The sequence below is a fragment of the Gymnoscopelus microlampas genome (assembly GCF_963454915.1).
Source record: "Gymnoscopelus microlampas genome assembly, chromosome: 17".
Lineage (NCBI taxonomy): Eukaryota > Metazoa > Chordata > Actinopteri > Myctophiformes > Myctophidae > Gymnoscopelus > Gymnoscopelus microlampas.
Genome location: NC_139954.1, coordinates 23448547 through 23465911, shown reverse-complemented (window position 1 = coordinate 23465911; position 17365 = coordinate 23448547). Strand labels below are relative to the sequence as shown.

The following is a 17365-nucleotide window of genomic DNA, read 5'->3' as shown; positions in this document are numbered from 1 at the left end:
CAGTGTCATACGGTTTTGACATGGTTAACGTCAAAACACCGCCTCTGGATTTAGGACTCTCGCTGCTAACCCACCAACCCCACTAATTAACTACAGTAAGCATTGGTGTTAGACATTATGCTTTAATAGGAAAGGTAACGCACAACAATGGCTGTGGTGAGGTGCTGACTACTGAAAGCAAACTCAAAAAGAAGAAAAAAAGTGTTGCACATTCTGGACCCATATTAATTGATTTGAATTAAGTGACATTTTGGCCTGCTGGCCTTCACAAATTTGTTAATTCTGAGGAAGGCCACAGGGCAAAACGCCAATAAAAAAAACGAGCCAGTGTACAAATGTGTTCCTTCTTTTTAAAAAGTATGCTTTAAACAAGACCATGCAATCAAATATCAATAGAGAAACAAAGTAAACCCTCATAATTTCCCTCAATCAACTAAGCCTTGAAGAAGTCAAGTTAAATGTTCCTTTTGAGGAATTGTATGCACTGTTGAGTGTATACATAATGCGTATAGTCTCTGTCATCGCTGTTGGTCTGGGGAGAGTGTAGACAACCACATGTCTCCTCAGACACACATGGAGTCGCCAGCCACTTCTTTTGCCCAGACTGTGAGGAGTTTCAACAGGAGGACATAATGCATGTGGAGGAACACACCATCCATCCATTCTGCTCCCTGCTGAACAGGTACCCTGACCAAACTAGGAGTCGCTAGTGCAGCGAAAGAAAAGACAATCCCCCTGCTGGCTTCCCATCGGTGAACACGGCCAATTGTGATCGTTTGAGCGCCCGGCCAGGCGGCCAAGCCAGAGGCACGGGTGACGAATCGAACCCGGTCTCTAGTGTGGGGTCCAGCTGCTTTACCCCTGCACCACCTGGATGCCCCCGTGTGACCTTTCCTGTAGCGCCACCCTCAGGCCAAAGTGTCAACTTTGTGCAAAATATGTTTAATAATCTAACAGGCAGATTGCAGGATGAACCCTGCACAGCCTCTGGAGCTGCAAGCGAGGCTTTTAGGCACTTGTTATTGTTTGAGTGTGGGCAACTGGGAATGTTTGCATGTCTATGTGTGAGCATGTGTAAGCTAGGGAGGAGAGAGAGGGAGGAAGGAGAGTGGAGATAAAAAGAATGAGTCACATTCAATGTAGCTGTTTTTCCTTCGAGAGCCGACGTTTTGTGTCCTGCTGTGCCAACTTGTGATGCCATTTAAAATGAACTGTAAACTAGTGTACGTAAAGGCTATGTGAATGATGTCTAAGTGAGTGTGTGTAAGTGTGAGTGTGAGTGTGTGTGTGTGTGTGTGTGTGTGTGTGTGTGTGTGTGTGTGTGTGCGCGCATATGTTTGTGTCTAACCAGAGTCCCAGTCACCCTGGATTCATTTTGACAAGTGACACATGGCGTTCCAGAGAGCTGGAGTTGCTAGAGATACAGAGGAGAGATTCAGTCATCCCGTCATTCAGAGGCACTCTGAGTCTGCATTATTTATTCTTCTGTAAAACCTCTACAATGAGATAACCAGCACAACAGGGATGGGGGGATTTGTTTATGTTGTAAAACCAGCTTGTCACTCAGAGTATTGAGTGTTAAAGTGGCTGATGTTTACACTAGTTTAGGTAAACTAATGCTGTAGCTATGAATAACTTGTGTTAAGAGGAGAAGTTATTAACACCTTGCAAACAGTTGCAACTCGTCGCAGAAAGCATTGGAAGTGTTTCTCTGCTCAAAGCAAAATCCTCATTGTTACAGTAATTTAATTCTGTGTAAAAATGGGAGGCGAGGCTCAAAGAAAAGGGAGCACAGTCAAACCCAAATAGACCCTTACGGGTCTATCTGAATTCCTTATGTGTCCATTTGTTCTTTCCTGTGTTCCCTTTTTTTAGCGGCGCGAGCGGATCCTGCTCTATACCTGACTTTGTCCGTGTTCACCGTCAACGTTCTGATTGGTCAGGTCCGTCAACAAAGTGATTGGTCAAGCTTCACGTGACACGTGGCTATAAACACATTATAAACACATATCTTTGACAAAATGTATCAAAGGCGCCACTACCTTCACACAGGGTGTGATTTTTTAGTAGTATACAGTACAACCTTGGGGAACTCCGGTCAACTAAGTATAGGGTTTCAGTGGTTACTGTAAGTTAAGTTAAGCTAAATGTCAACAAGTTTTACATTTTATAATACTGTATACCATTGGTTCTGTGGGGTCCGGGGACACCCAGGGGTCTTTGGGGGGGTACCAGGGGGTCCCCAGCTAAATTAGTCACAATCATTTTAACCACTTTAACCATATTTTATACTTTGGCTATTCAAAAATAGCAGATATACAAGCTCATGAGCTTGTAGATCTGCTATTTTTGAAAAATCCCTGGCACACATAATTTTTGAGATGGGGGGGTCCGCAGCCAAATACATATCATTTTGGGGGTCCTTGACATGAAAAACCACTGCTGTATACAGTATATATGTTGTTTTTTGCCCGACACTAAACTGCGTCAAAATTTGCCAACATCGTAAGATAACATACATGAAGCACAATTTCAGTCTGCCCCACCCCCACATCTGCTCCTCTCCTCTCCTCTCCTCCATGAGGGCCGCTCTCTCCCCCTGTGGCGGTTGTGCGTTCAGCGGCCCACGTAGCACAGAGCGGTGTGGGCCGCAGCTCTGCCAGGGAAAACACCACAGTGTAACAGGATAATGAGCGAGGGAGAGGGGACCTCTCTGTTCTTCACATCTCAGCGTTTTCTGATCCCTCGCTCGGCCTCAACCCCTGCCCTCGACCCACAGCATCTGGAGCTGCTGCGCGCCTATGTCTGTGTACGTGTGTGTTTGTGTGCGCGTGCGCGCGTGTTTACAGAGAAGACTTGCATCTAATGTGTCCCTCATCTGGATTTCTTTCCAAATACAATTTACAATGTAGGCATTTAGCAGACGCTTTTATCCGGAGTGACTGCACAAAGTGCAAGATCAGAGTAAATGGCATGAACCCTTGTCAACAAATGACAGGGAAAATGGTTAAATAAATAGAGTGCTAAGAATGCTACAAAGTAACTACGATAGCAGATAAACATCAAACCTAGCATCCGTCTCTAAACAACATGCCATCCAATTAACATACTAAGCATTTTGTGGAAAAGCAAACAGTAATAATAATAATAATAATAATGGATTTGATTTATAACGCACTTTACATTTACAAGAAATCTCAAAGTGCAAAAACAAGTGTGAACAAGTAACCAACATACTGTACATCTGCATAGTATAACTAGCATCTATCAAAATAGGCAACAAGAATAGGGAGTACGAGGGGATGAGGTATAATCAATGGCCTAGACCAGTGTTTCCCAAACCCATTGTGGGTCGGTTATGGGTCGCAAGTAAATATCCTTTTTTACTTAAAAAATGTAATTCATTTTTTTTTTCAAAAACCTCATACATTCTTTTGTAAGTTTGGGTTCCAGGGAGACTCTTTCGGGTGTTGAACTGAAAAAGTCTGAGAACCACTGCTCAAGAGAAAAAGGCAGTTCAACGATTATCTTTACAGTTCTCCTTTTCTGACTCTCCAACAACCCTCCCTCCCACCTATCCATCTCCTCCCTCGCCTCCATCCATCTCTCTTCTCGTTCCAACACCTGACGAGCGTAGAATTCCACTCGCTCCTCAACAACAGTCGCTAATCACAGTACTGTCATCACCCTCCGATGAACTCTGACCTCCTGCTCTCCTCTCACCCCCCCAAAGGACTCCACCCCGTGCGTGACACCTGACACTGTGCACGCACATACCAACACACACAGACTTTGATAGACAGGAAGGTTTGGCATGGAAAGTCTTTCTGATCTGGGTCTATTTTCTGGCTGAACGGCTCGGATCCCCGTTTGTGATTCTTGGCAGTCTGGCTGGGAGTTTCTCTCAACTCTACTGGGTCCTCTGAGGAACTGGCTGCGCGCGCGCACACACACACACACACACACACACACACACACACACACACACACACACACACACACACACACACACACACACACACACACACACACACACACACACACACACACACACACACACACACACACACACACACACACACACACACACACACACACACACACACACACACACACACACAGTAAATACAAAATGTTCAATATTCATAATTCAAGTCACTAAACCCCAGGAGTTCCTTCTGTCAGGTGTTTAGTCATTTGAATCCACTTATATGTATAATAGATCTTTCACTGTCCTCTGGAATAAAAACACTGTGCATTCAACTGAGGTCACGTATCGGTTGACAGTTGGCCGCATAATTTATGTTAAGATGAAAATCTCCAGTGACAGCCAATAGTTCACTCATATTCTTACAGTTCATTAACACCCAAGACAGGAAGTAGACAACAACGATGCCAGCTGCACTCTCAAATGTTCTAACGTGAGCTGCTACATGAGGAGCTACGGAGACAGATAGTGTGTCGAGAAAGCAAATGAGAGGTGGTAAGGTGTGTGTGCATGCCATGCACGCTTTTGTGCGCATTGTCTGTACATGTTAGGTGCATGCATGCGTGTGTGGGTGGGAGACCTGAGGTGTGCATTTTGTGGGTCTAACTTTGAATGTCAAATAAATGTAAATAATTAGTCATTTAAAAATTGATTGTGGGCAAACTGGGCAATTATACAATACAAGGACTTGTTCGGACTGGCAGCCCAAATCTGATTTCCTATATGCAGATTATTGACTTTTGACCAAGTCCTCCCGGTGAAACTCATCACTATCAGGTGAAAAGAAGTGGCTGGTGAATGTCATGTGTATTTGAGGAGACACGTGGTTGTGTACACCCTCCCTAAGACCAAACAGTAGGGGTCAGCAGTGACAGGGACTACATGGGGGAATTGGGATTTGGCATAACGATTAAATTGGGAGTTGCAATGCTGAGAAGAAATGCTTATTTCCTTCAATTGTAAAAGCACTGAATGTTGAATTGTGAAATGTATCAGAGCCATCCAAATTTCAATGTATGTGCCTGCATGCACAAATCACAAAATAAAGCAAGCAAACAACAAACCAGACTGATACTCCACCACACAATAACTGAATGATGAAAGTCAACAATCAACACAACAAAACCCTCGCCCACCAGCGGAGAGGCTGGGTTCAATCCCTGGTATTGATGCGTCCGGCTTAGCCGGTTGCTCCAACAAACACGAATGGCAGCATTAGCCGGGTATGAAGCCGCTCGCCGACTCTTACTGGTTGGTCAGGGCACCTGTTAAGCAGGGAAGATAACTGGGGTGGACAGCATGAACCTCCACATGCACTACAAAACTCTTCACTGTGAGATGAAAAAAAAGTGGATGGTGACTCCATGTGTTTCGCAGTAGGCCCGTGGTCTAACCTCTCCCCAAGCCAACAGTCGGGGTTGGCAGAGACCGCAGTACACACAATGACTAAATTGAGAGAAAATGAAAAGTGACAACAAGTTGTTCAACAAAGTGCTTGGGTGGCACAGGGGTAAAGTATCTGTCCACCACCGCAGAGGCTAGGGGTTAGAATCCACCACAGAGCATACGGCGTGGCTGAGTGTCTAAACGAATACAATTAGCCGTGTTCGGAGGAGGGGAGCCGGGTGGGGAGGGCGTTCTTTGTCGCTGCACTACCAATTCCTACAGTAAAGGCTGGGGTGGTGCCCGTCAGAAGGGGGTGGGGGGGAGGTTGTGCGGGAGGAGTAGGATGGAGGCGCTAGTCCACCTGATGGGGGATTCTCACTGGCAGGTGGGCCAGTAGTAGGGCACAATAGCAATGGCAACAGAGAAATGTGTGGGGAAGGTTAATTTGCATAACGATTAAATTGGGGGGAAAGGGAGATTTTTTTTTAAATAAAATAAAATCACACAACAATCAAAACACGTTTTTAAACCCACTGAGTTAGCACTGGCTCTGGTAAGCTCTCACTGGCCCTGCTGTGGAAAAGTGATGGAAGCGATCTAATGATAGCAATTGCAGACAAGTTCCAAATTCAGAGGAAATGATGAAAATGGGAAAAGAAAACAACATCAGTCCACTTTCACACTTGAGTGAGAGAGGTGCTCCCTGCCAGCCAAACCGCACTGTTTGTGTTTGTCTGTGTGTGTGTGTGTGTGTGTGTGTGTGTGTGTGTGTGTGTGTGTGTGTGTGTGTGTGTGTGTGTGTGTGTGTGTGTGTGTGTGTGTGTGTGTGTGTGTGTGTGTGTGTGTGTGTGTATACACACACACACACAAGGAGAAACGCACGCTTTGACTCCATCAAGCGTGTATGCACGTACACAATGTGGCACGCACGTGCGCGTCCGGCGTGCACTGTTGCGTGCACGCTAGTGTGAGAGGGAAGGTTGCTCCCTGCCGGCTCGGCCACGCCACCAAGCCATCTGGAGAGGAAATCGAGTGTGAAGTACAGTATAGTTTGGGACCAGGCTCCGTGGCAGCAGCTCAGCGGTTAGTTCATTAGTTCCAAACTTCCAGGGATTAGGAGAGAATCTCTACGACGGGGAGGCAGGGGGGAGTCAGAGGAGGGATGGAGTGGTCCGCAGGAGGGCAGAGAGAGTGAGAGAGAGTCGGGGAGGCAGAGAGAGAGAGGGAGTAGAGCCAACGGCAGGAATGCTATAGCCCATAGGGCAAACAAGATAGAGAAAGAACATGAGAGAGAGAGTGAGAAGAACAATCTTAACCCTGAGGTCCCCAGATAGGAGAGGCAACAGGGAGGGAGGGGGAGAGGAGAGAGAGAGCGAGCGAGAGGGGGACAGGTGTAGCCGTCAGTTCCGCTCCAGGGTTTCAACCTGCCCTCTCTACCTCCCTCCCTCCTCCACCCCACTGATCATACAGATATGATGATATGTGTAAGAGTGTTAGAGCAGTCAGCCTTGTCTTCTCCTCCTCTCTTCCCTCCTCCCTCACTCCTCCTCCTCTCCTCACTGGGTCCGCGGTGACAGTTAGCAGCCCCCCCAACCCCTATTCCCCACTTCCACTTCTCCTTATTTCTTTCCCTTCCTAAGCAACCGGGGAAACTACTACACAGTTTGGGAGTAATGCCTGATTTATAGTTGGTTGTGTACGTGTTGCGCACACAAATAGACATAAATAAAACATGTCGCAGCGCCATGCGTTGTGAGCTTGTAAATCTGCTATTTTTAGTCTGTGATACCAGCGCACAACAACAGAGTTTCCAGCACGGAAAAGAGAGGCTACTAGACTTTAAATGAAAATATAGTTGTTCATATCTGTGCATATAACTGTAAATATGACAGGTAACTGTCCCCAATCTTTACTCTTTAGAGCTGCTTCCACATAAACAACTGAAGAGCTGTTAGAGAGCTCTTCGCTGCTTCTCTCTCCATCTCTTTTCTCTCTCTCCATCTCAATTGTTAGGAAGGCAGCAGGCAGGCATTGCAGGGGCAGTGTAAAGGCCTGGCATCGGTTGGCAAGGCGACAGGCCTACTGTGCCGTTGTCATGGTGAACGTAATCGCGGCGAACGTGTGTTCGGTACAATACCAATGGTAAACAACAGGAAGGTTTACATATGGACATGGACACACACATAAAGGCTAAAATATCTTCATAATTGACTTTGCATGGTTATATTTATAGATAATGCACTCAATCCCAAAACAGATTATGATCAAAAATGGACTGGGGTTCATTGTTAGGTGAACATTTTGGCAAGAAGTAAACTAGGACAATAACCGGGGAACATTTCACCCTTGAAAACTGCCACTGGCAAAATAAACTCACAAGTCACAATACAAGGCTTTTTACTATCCTTTGGCACACATGCATAACCATAAACCATAACACAAACACACATGCCTGTGTGTGCATGTGAACACATGCACACACAGGAAGCACTGATTGTCCAAAGGGAAAGAATGTCATCCACCTGAAGGCATAGTATACAAAGTGACCCCCATGGATTTCCAATTGCCACGACGGAGTAGAGCAGCTGAGAGTGTGAGGAGTGAAGTGAAGTGCTTGGTAGGAAAGGTGCCTTTTATTATTGAGTTAATAACTCATTTATATATTACACAGTACGACCAAGCAAATACATAATGGATCACAGGTTTTTTCATAGCACACTGTGCCAGACTCTTTTAAAGCTAACATATGGTCTCCAAAATTGACTTGAGTCTTGTCCTGAATCAACGCATTGTGCCGTGAAGTGCAGGCTTAGCCAGATTCGGAGAGAGAAGGAGGGGGCTGGGGTATAAAGAGATTATTAGTCTTGGAGGGGGACTGCTGGTGTACAATTCTATTTTCCAGGAGTTGATCATTGGCATTTTGATGTGCAGCGCTCAGGGTGGCGCTGAGGATACAGAGACACCTGCTTGGCGACATTATTCTGCGTGTTGGGGGAATAAAGACAGCAGAGAATGCTGCTGTCCCCTCCGCTCATCAGCACCACCTATGAAAGGCCTTACATTGCATTTTATAGGCACAGCCAGCTAAAAGAACCGATCTAGGAAAATGTCCTGAATTGTTTTTTTCAGTACAGATCATCATATTGGTGTTTGAAATTACATCATGTTACATATAATAACCATGTCCTTTAGAAAACCTAGACGGCAGTATTGTTGTCAGTATATCATATGGACAGGTAGCCCTGTTTGGCGTGGCAATTTACGGTCCTTTTACTCCTCTTGAATTAGTGAAATGAGTGGAGTGATGGTGGGATATACTTCCCTTGATATTAGATGGAGATGTGAACCTGTCACGAGAAGACAGCTCAAGAGCCCAGAGTCTGTATTCTTCTCGGGCCTGAATGGCCGCTACAATGCTGCATTCCTCTCCACATGTCCCCTCAAACACATAATGAAGATAGAAGCGCTGACATCCACCAACTCCTTCGCAAGGGTCACAGTTTCTAGCCTGTCAGTCACGCGGGCCCTCATCTCATTGTCTTTAGCATTCTACAGGAATAGCCTCTGGCCATATCCATCGTCTTTATTATCATGACTTAAAAAAAAAACCTTTGTTATTTGACTTTTTCCCTCTTTTTTTTCTGTCCCCCTTCTTTACCCCACTCTCCAATCACAATTTCATGGGCAGTTTGGCAGGGCCAATGGGGAGGCGGTGTAGGCGGGAGGAGAATGCTTTTAACCTGCTGCATCTGCTGCCTTCCTGCTGCTCACCCAGTGGGACCTGGTCACCTTGTTTTAAAGGACTCTGATAGGGGGGCAGGGCTGCCTTTATGCAGACACAATGGGGTGAAATGTGCTTGTTTTAAACATCTTACTTAGGTGGATTTCCTTTTGGTGATTAAATCTAGCACCTGTCTGAAGGAGGGAGAGGGAATTAAAAAACATTTTGGCTCACACAGCTGCGTGTGTGTAACGTGCACTTGTGTCTATATGCATGTTATAGACACACGTGGCGCGTGTATAACTCTTGATCCTTGAATCATAGGTATGTTTGTGAAATGCTGTGTGTACAGTATGTGTGTGTGTGTGTGTGTGTGTGTGTGTAAAGAGGTTTGCGTTAATTACCTTTTTGCTCAGGGCAACCCCGTCCTCGCAATCTAGGACAGCACAGTCAACGTCCAGCGAGGCTAGCTTCCGTAGCTTCCTCTCGTCGTTGCCAGGGCAGTAGAGGACGGCCCTGCGTGGCACATAGCGCAGCGAGGTGCCCGCTGTGTGGTGGCCACGATGTCCCAATGCATGCCACTGCCAGCCACTACTCAGGAGCCAGCTACCGTCCCTGTCAGCACAAACACATGGTGTACACCAGTCAGTGTTGGGTAACATTACCTTTGAAAGTAACTCGTTACCAGATTAGTGCCATTAAAAAGTTATTTGTTAAAGGTAGGGTAAGTGATTTTCTTTGGTTAAAATAAGTGTTAAATGGCTCTATATTCTGATAGTACTCATTGCTATAGAGTGTTTGTTCAGTAAAAGTTGTCTCCTTGTCTCTCCAGCTCTTTATAAAACAGAAAATGCATTTTCGTTTCAGTTTCAGTTTCATTTCCAATTTTATCCAATCAGGACAGAGAACTCAATCAGGATGTACTTTAAACAAGTGAAATTGGAAGTGATGACACTAAGAAATGAGCAGGCAAAATTGGAACTGGAACACTATAAAAATTAAGCTTAAAAATGGGTACTTTCTCCTGATTGGCTGTATTTTCTGTTTATTAAAGAGCTGGAGAAACGGGGAGACTTCTGTTACTGAACAAACACTCTATAGCAATGATTACTATCACAATATAGTGCTTTAACCTTTTAACAACATACTTTTTGTTTTAACCCAAAAATATCACTTACCCTACCTTTAAGTTTCAGGATTACCTACTGAGAAAAGTTACTTGTTAGATTACATTTAAATTACTTTTGCGTTACCGACCCCTTTGCCATTTGTTGTGCAAGTCCAGTTGGAGAGTAGCCTACTCAGTGAACCTGTACTGTAACGTTTATTAACTATATTGTCATTGGATAGCCTAGTCTACAGCCCATAATCTTTAACCCTACACGCTATTAACAAGAATTACATACGCAATATCCCCTTTACAGTGCTTTAAGGTCAGGTTTGGTTAACAAAATCGAGGGTGCAGCCTACCGGAGTGGCCATAAGTGTTGTGGAGCTGTGCTTGGCTTGGAGATGCGTCTTCAAATTGAACCTGACAGACACTAGGCATAATTTGCATGACGTTCTTACTCCTTTCACCAACAAATCTAAATAATGTGAAGCTGCCACAACGTAAAGTTAACCTCTCTGCCGTCTCTGAATTGCCTTCACTTAGATGCGCACACCTGCACGTCCTGTGCCTTGTTAAGATGCAGGAAATAAACAGAAACAGTGCAAATGCGTCGGATGGATTTTCTTTTTTCAACAGAAGGAACACTGAAATATAATTAAAAGTAACGTACTGTAAGTAACGCGATCACGTTAGTTACTCGAAAAACAAATCAGATTATAGTAACAGCGTTATAATTGTGGAATGAGCAACACAGCTAACCGTGGGTAAATGCCCAAATATGCTTCTGTTGGTATTCGCTCTCATTTTGAGCGACCTGCCAGCACACACCTGCTGGCTGGCAGGTGTGTGACTGGCACCTGAGCATGGGTCCTGCAACTTTGACAGAGATCTGTCTGTAGTACCGTTGTGCAAATCTTGACTGTAAATCTCTGGAAGAAAGGTTCGTCAGTGAAGCAAAGGTGAGGAACTGGTCTTCTTGGGGTGTTGTCTTCCTGGGACGGCCACTTTGCGGTCTGTCTTTGACTTCACCAGCTTCACGGAACTTGGTCCTACGTTTGGAAATGGTACCAGGGCTGACACCAAATAATGCTTCCACTCTGCGTTACGGAATAACAGCTTCCACTTGCCCTATTGCACAGGCCTTATCCTGAAGGGACAAATGTGACATCTTTCCATGGGGGCAGTGTTGCTGCTTGGAGCATACACACACTCAACAAAGTTGCAGAACCCATGCTCAGGTGCCAGTCACACACCAGCAGGTGTGTGCTGGCAGGTCGCTCAAAACGAGAGCGATTACAAACAGAAGCATATTGGGGGATTTTGGCCATTCGACATTCGGCGCTGTGTTGCTCATTCCACAATCCTTATAGTTATCCTTAAGTTATACCTTGTTGCAAAGGTAACTAATCAACTATAAAATACAATACCAATTGGTATTATTGAAGGAGTTAAATGTAAGTATACGTATACTGTATACATATGATGATTTATTTAAGTACAGTATGGCCTACAGTATCATTATAGGGCAGTTTGTGTGAGCTCAGTGTTCTGTGTTGTGTCTTGTTAACAAAATTCTATAACGTATGAATGAAATGAAATGAAAAATACAAGCCTGCCCTGGCCAGTCCATTGACCATTTGTACTGTAGATAAAGGAATAAGTATAGTGCAATCTATCATGAATATCTCATGAATAGTATCAACTTAAAGATTACAAATTCAAAAATAAAGAGTAAAAGAGAGATTAATATCGCTAAATACGGAAGAATATGTACAGTCAATCTACAGTGAATATAGTGAGCATTGCAATAAAGAATCTATCAATGGTGAAACAGAGAGGTGACTTCATACCCCCACTACTTAATATAAAGTGAAAGTCTGGAAACATTTAATTCAGTGAGTTCTGTTTTCCCATTCTGCTCTCCATTGAAGTGGATGAAGCACGTTGACCTGTGCTTTGACTCTCTTTGTCAGCGACAAACTCACCCAAAACATTGAGCCACTCATATGCTAATTGTTTCAGCAGACTGCACATTCAGCTGAATATCTATGCGGAGCATGGTGGGTGGACGGAATGTGTCAGTGATAGCTGGAGAGATTGAAAAATAAATATGGAATAGTATTCAAATACATCTTTTGATTGGGTTCGCTCATTCTACTTTGGGGTTTGTTCGTTTATTGCTACAGTCAACAGGAAATAAGCACGTTTTATAGGCTAGTGTGTTTTGGTTACAAGCTGCTACACTGTCAGATACATAATGGATGTGTGTAATATGCATGGATTCAGACCACAAATGTGCTTATCAAAGCATTCACACTAGTCACACATGCATGCTTTGCGCGCGCGCGCACACACACACACACACACACACACACACACACACACACACACACACACACACACACACACACACACACACACACACACACACACACACACACACACACACACACACACACACACACACACACACACACACACACACACACACACACACACACACACACACACACCAATAATCACAATCATGGCACACACGTCTTAATTATTTGTTCTGTCGGTCTGGGTGCTGAAACAATTAGCCCTAATGAATAGCCTAAATGATTAGGATCGGATGGATCTAATTACAGTGAGAAACAGCTCTACTGCAACCAAGTCTCACTGGACTTCAGTGGCCCTTGGAGGGAACATTTGTAGATAGCAGCACACATCTTTGCCTGAGGAGAAGAAAAGAGAGAAAGGAAGAGGGGGATATGGTTCATCTTGTAAAAAAAAAAAGGATGTCGGGGGGGTCATAAGTATTCTGTTTGCTAAATAGCTTGCCTATTATTTTCTCAAGGAGCTAACGTCCTTTCAATAGCCAATAAATCCTGTCAACTGTGCTTCCAAATGCCCTCCAGTCAGTCTTACAGTCAAGCCTAATCTGGACTGAGATGATGGTGGCTGTAACAGGTAATTAAAACCACTTCAGGTGGCTGCTGCCCGGGGCACCGTAGTGCTTCCAGGTACACAGTACCTCTGCAGGGCACCCCAGTGTTCTAGTGTTTGGGATAGGGGGCACCTTTTGTCAAGAATAATCACAAAAGGTTGCAGAAGGGTGGAATATGCAACGGGTTCTTTGCCATGCGGATTGGGGAACAGTGAGCAGGGGAGGACCTTGCAGTCACTTGAGGGACAAAAAGCTACAGGGTCCATAGTGACGGGAGGAAAAAGCAAACATGAAAATTAGAAAAGAAAATAGTGGGTTGGAAGACCGAGGGGGGCATCGAGTGGTAGGGGGGCATGAGAGGGGGCTGCAAAGACCCAAATGAAGTCCTCTCTATTCAGCAGATGCTGCTCCGGGGTGAATGTTAAAAAGCCACTCTAAGTGCCCATTTGAAAGGCAAATAAATTATAAGTTAAGTGGGGTACGCTTACAAGAAGATGGTGGCAGTAATAAAATAATAGATTTCATTAAAAAAAGAAAAAGGGGGGTTGGGGTTCGGGGGGTTGGAAGACCCCTTGATGTCGGCTAGAATCATCAGAGAGAGAATGGCACAGCACCGAATCAGCTGACACTAAAAGCAAAGGTCAGTAACAGAGACCGCAATCAGCGCTTCTCTCTCTCTTTCATTCTACCATTTTTTTTTTGCCTTTCTGCTGTCTTTTAGCTCCGCGGGGGGTCTCACTTTACAGTAAACTGGTGACCATGAAAAGATATACGGGGATAAGAAGTGAGGTCAGCTTGGCTTGGTCTTGTGCGGGGGAGAGAGGAAGGCGTGTTATTTACAGGGTTAGATCTAGCAAAACCTAATAGGTTAGTATTCAACAGTTCTCATAAACTTTATTACTATTTTGACACTGCTTTTTTGGTGTTCATTTAACACATTCACTGACAGAATGTAACCATTGACGGACATATCCGTGATTTAAAATCCACCCGTTCACCGCCATTCACGGATATGTCTGTGATTTGTTTTTAAACATTTATTTTTTTTGGGTGGGAAAAACGTCCAGAACCCAAGATAACGTGATCCGAAGATTTACTGCTCCGATCACTTCCAAGGTAACTTATTACTTTTATATCCTGTATCTCGGCTTCTGTGTACTTTTTTTTTTACTATGTATTTTTGGCGAAACATGCTATTTTCAACTAGGTATAACAAGAGAACGGGAGGTCACGATGACATTTTTTTTCACGGAAGCACAGTGATTTCCTCTGTGATTAGCAACCATCAGGGGATCGATCATACTGGAGATAAATATTCTGTGGTTCTTGAAAAATTAGTCAGAATGCTTAAAAATGCTGGCAGAAAGCTAACTGCCACCATTAGAAAGCCCCTGGCAGTGAATGTGTTAATAACATTTTAGCCTCGGCTGTAAACCGTAAGATATAGAACGTAGTCGGAATTCAAACCCAGGTCTCCCATGTGATGGCCAAAATGTCTATACTGAGCTAAGGCTGTTTGTCCAGGCTAAAAAAGTTCCAGATTGCAGCTTTAAATGAACACTCAGGATTTTGCACTGCATGCACTGTTTCTCTCGTCTACGGCTAAGGCTTTGGGCACTGTGCCAGGAAAGTAGCAGGGGCTTGATCAATAGTATGGTATAGAACAGCTGTGTGCCATCAATAACAGGATACACAGCAACTAAGCTCACTGTGCCCCCTCCATTTCAGAGACATTATAGGTGACTTTTGTGGTGGTGAAAGTCTGTTGTTTGCACACCACTGTGGTGGCAATACTGGCCAGCTGAATAGTGCAGCAAAAAAGCTTATAATAATAGTGCATCCTTTAGTTGATGGGTCTTCAACAGGGGGTCCGGGACCCCTAGGGGGTCCTCAGAGATACTGCAGGGAGTCCGCCAAATCTATGCGAGATAGAACTTTTTTTTTTCTTTTACAATAACTGCTTGAACCCCAGCATCCCTCTTCTGGGGGTAACATTCACAGAAAATAGCAGATCTACAAGCTGATGTTTGGTTTGGAGGCAAAAGTCCCCCTGTCTTCCACAGGGGCTCCAGGACCCCTAGGGGATCCTCCGAGTTACTACGAGGGCAGCCAAATTTGTGTTTGATAGGAAAGTTATTTTTGCTTGGTTTGTTTATTTTAGTTTTTTTCAAAAAACATGAATCCAACATATTAGCAAAGATAATGTGCAAACAAAACAAACAAACATTTCATTCACCCAACACTGACCCCATAGTCACATAAAATTAAAGCATGTGTGGAATACTTCCAAGCTAGCTCTCAACAGTCAACATTAATGAAATAATGACCTACAGTAAACATGGTGAGCTACTGTAGCTCTGAAAGCGTCATCAATTTGCATGGAAGGTTTTCTAAGGTTCTTGCTTCATCGTTCTCTCAGCAAAAGGGTTTTACAGCTTGGCCTGTAAAACGTTGAAGACCCCTGCTTTTGTTGTTGGGGTATTTGCCATGCAAGTACATTTGGACATACCTGGAATTTGTCCTCTGCATTTACCCATTCTAACTATTAGGAGCGCTGGATGCCATTAATATGGTGCCTGGGGAGCAGTTAGGGTTAAGTGTCTTGCTCAGGGACACTTCGACACTGTAGACTGGGCGAGCTGGGGGTCGAATCGGTGACCTTCTGATTCCCAGACGGCCTCTCTAACCACTCAGCTATGGCCTCCTGCTTTATACTCTGTAATACGACGGTTTTGCTTGCCAAAATAAAACAGACACACAAGCTTCAACACACTGTTAGCTTGTAGATCTGCTCTTTTTGGCAAGCAACACCCTTGTATGATGGAATAGGCTATAAATTAAGCACTAGAGGGAAATAGTGCTAGTGTTTTGTTCAGTTTTTTCTTGAAAGAGAAATTGTGAATCATAAGTTACAAGGCTTGCCAAGCCAAAACTGTGTGTTTCAAGACACACTCCCTAAGGACATAATTTGGTAAGGAAACAAATATGCTCAGCTGCTGGGAAATACTGCTATCAGTGCCATAACTGAGAGAGTCCACGTTTTTCAGACTGGGATAGGACTATAAATAAACTGGATGCTAGGACTATAAATAAACTGGATGCTGTCTTCCCAGAATGACTTGCCTTACAAAGTGTTGTGATGTGGCTAGCGATGTGGACCAGTGAGTGTACCTAATACATATGTGTCAAATCTAACAGCGAGTGCATTGAGGTCACAAATCCGTTGCACTTCATGCAACATCTCACCTTTTCTTATCCAATTGCATACAGGCTAATTAACCAAATTATGACATGGGGACAAAGCAATTGGGGGAAATGACTCAGAAACAAAGTCATGTGAGTCATTAGAAATTAGCACAGCTCTCTGGAAACAACGCTTTTTAAAAACACAAAGAAAAACCCTGTGTTGCAATCAACATGTTACAGGTTAGATCTACACAACAACTACTGCATCTGTCTTATGCACAACATTGAATCCTATACCTGCTTGGTCCTTTTAAGCAGCTCTGGAGAAGCGTATTAGCTAAACGTGTACAAAGCAATATAGCGTACTTAATGGAAACCTTATGTAAAAAGACACCATACACATTAGCCTATTAATTTGCTTCAGTTTAAAACCTCACTTCAAAATGCAAACTACTGGCACACTAGCAAAGCTTTTAAAAACTGTAATATACCAGAAAACATCTTGGCCGCTCAACCCAATAAAATAAAGACGGCTCTTATCTTGAAATAATTAATTTGATTATATATGGTTTGACTGAATAGATTCTCATCTGGTGCTGCTCTCAGTTCAGACGACCAGGGAACTTAATAGGCAAAATGGCAGATCTGGTGGCTAATATTAACAGTGTAATATTCCCATAAAAACACCAGAGGAACTGCTAGTAAAAGCAGGCAGCCATAAACATTATTGGTAGGCTATATTACAGTAGCGCTGTAACCAATCAGGACATAGGGCCCGTCATCAAATACACACAACATACAACGCTGCCATATACCACATACAATCTGGATCCTTTTATTTATACCATTCCACATCTGGCGGACATTTTCCCACCATTAAATCATGATCTATGTATTATATGTTTAACAGTCCCCAATGTACTGTCCACAACTGCCTTACCAAATTCCTTTCCTCTTCATTCTCCTTTTTTCCCCTTTTTTACATGAAAGGTTATGATAACACAGGGCTGCGTGGCTACATTTGTGGCTGTAAAGCGGTGGGAC

At 44.0% G+C, this 17365-nt stretch overlaps 1 protein-coding gene across 1 annotated transcript in view; it reads right to left on the bottom strand.

The window, feature by feature from the left end:
- clybl (citrate lyase beta like) overlaps positions 1-17365 on the bottom strand; it is an 81003-nt gene that overhangs the window by 26916 nt on the left and 36722 nt on the right. Inside the window, exon 2 of the mRNA XM_084084002.1 lies at positions 9500-9710. Coding sequence (XP_083940128.1) covers positions 9500-9710 — 211 coding nt within the window. The remainder of the gene's footprint in view (positions 1-9499; positions 9711-17365) is intronic.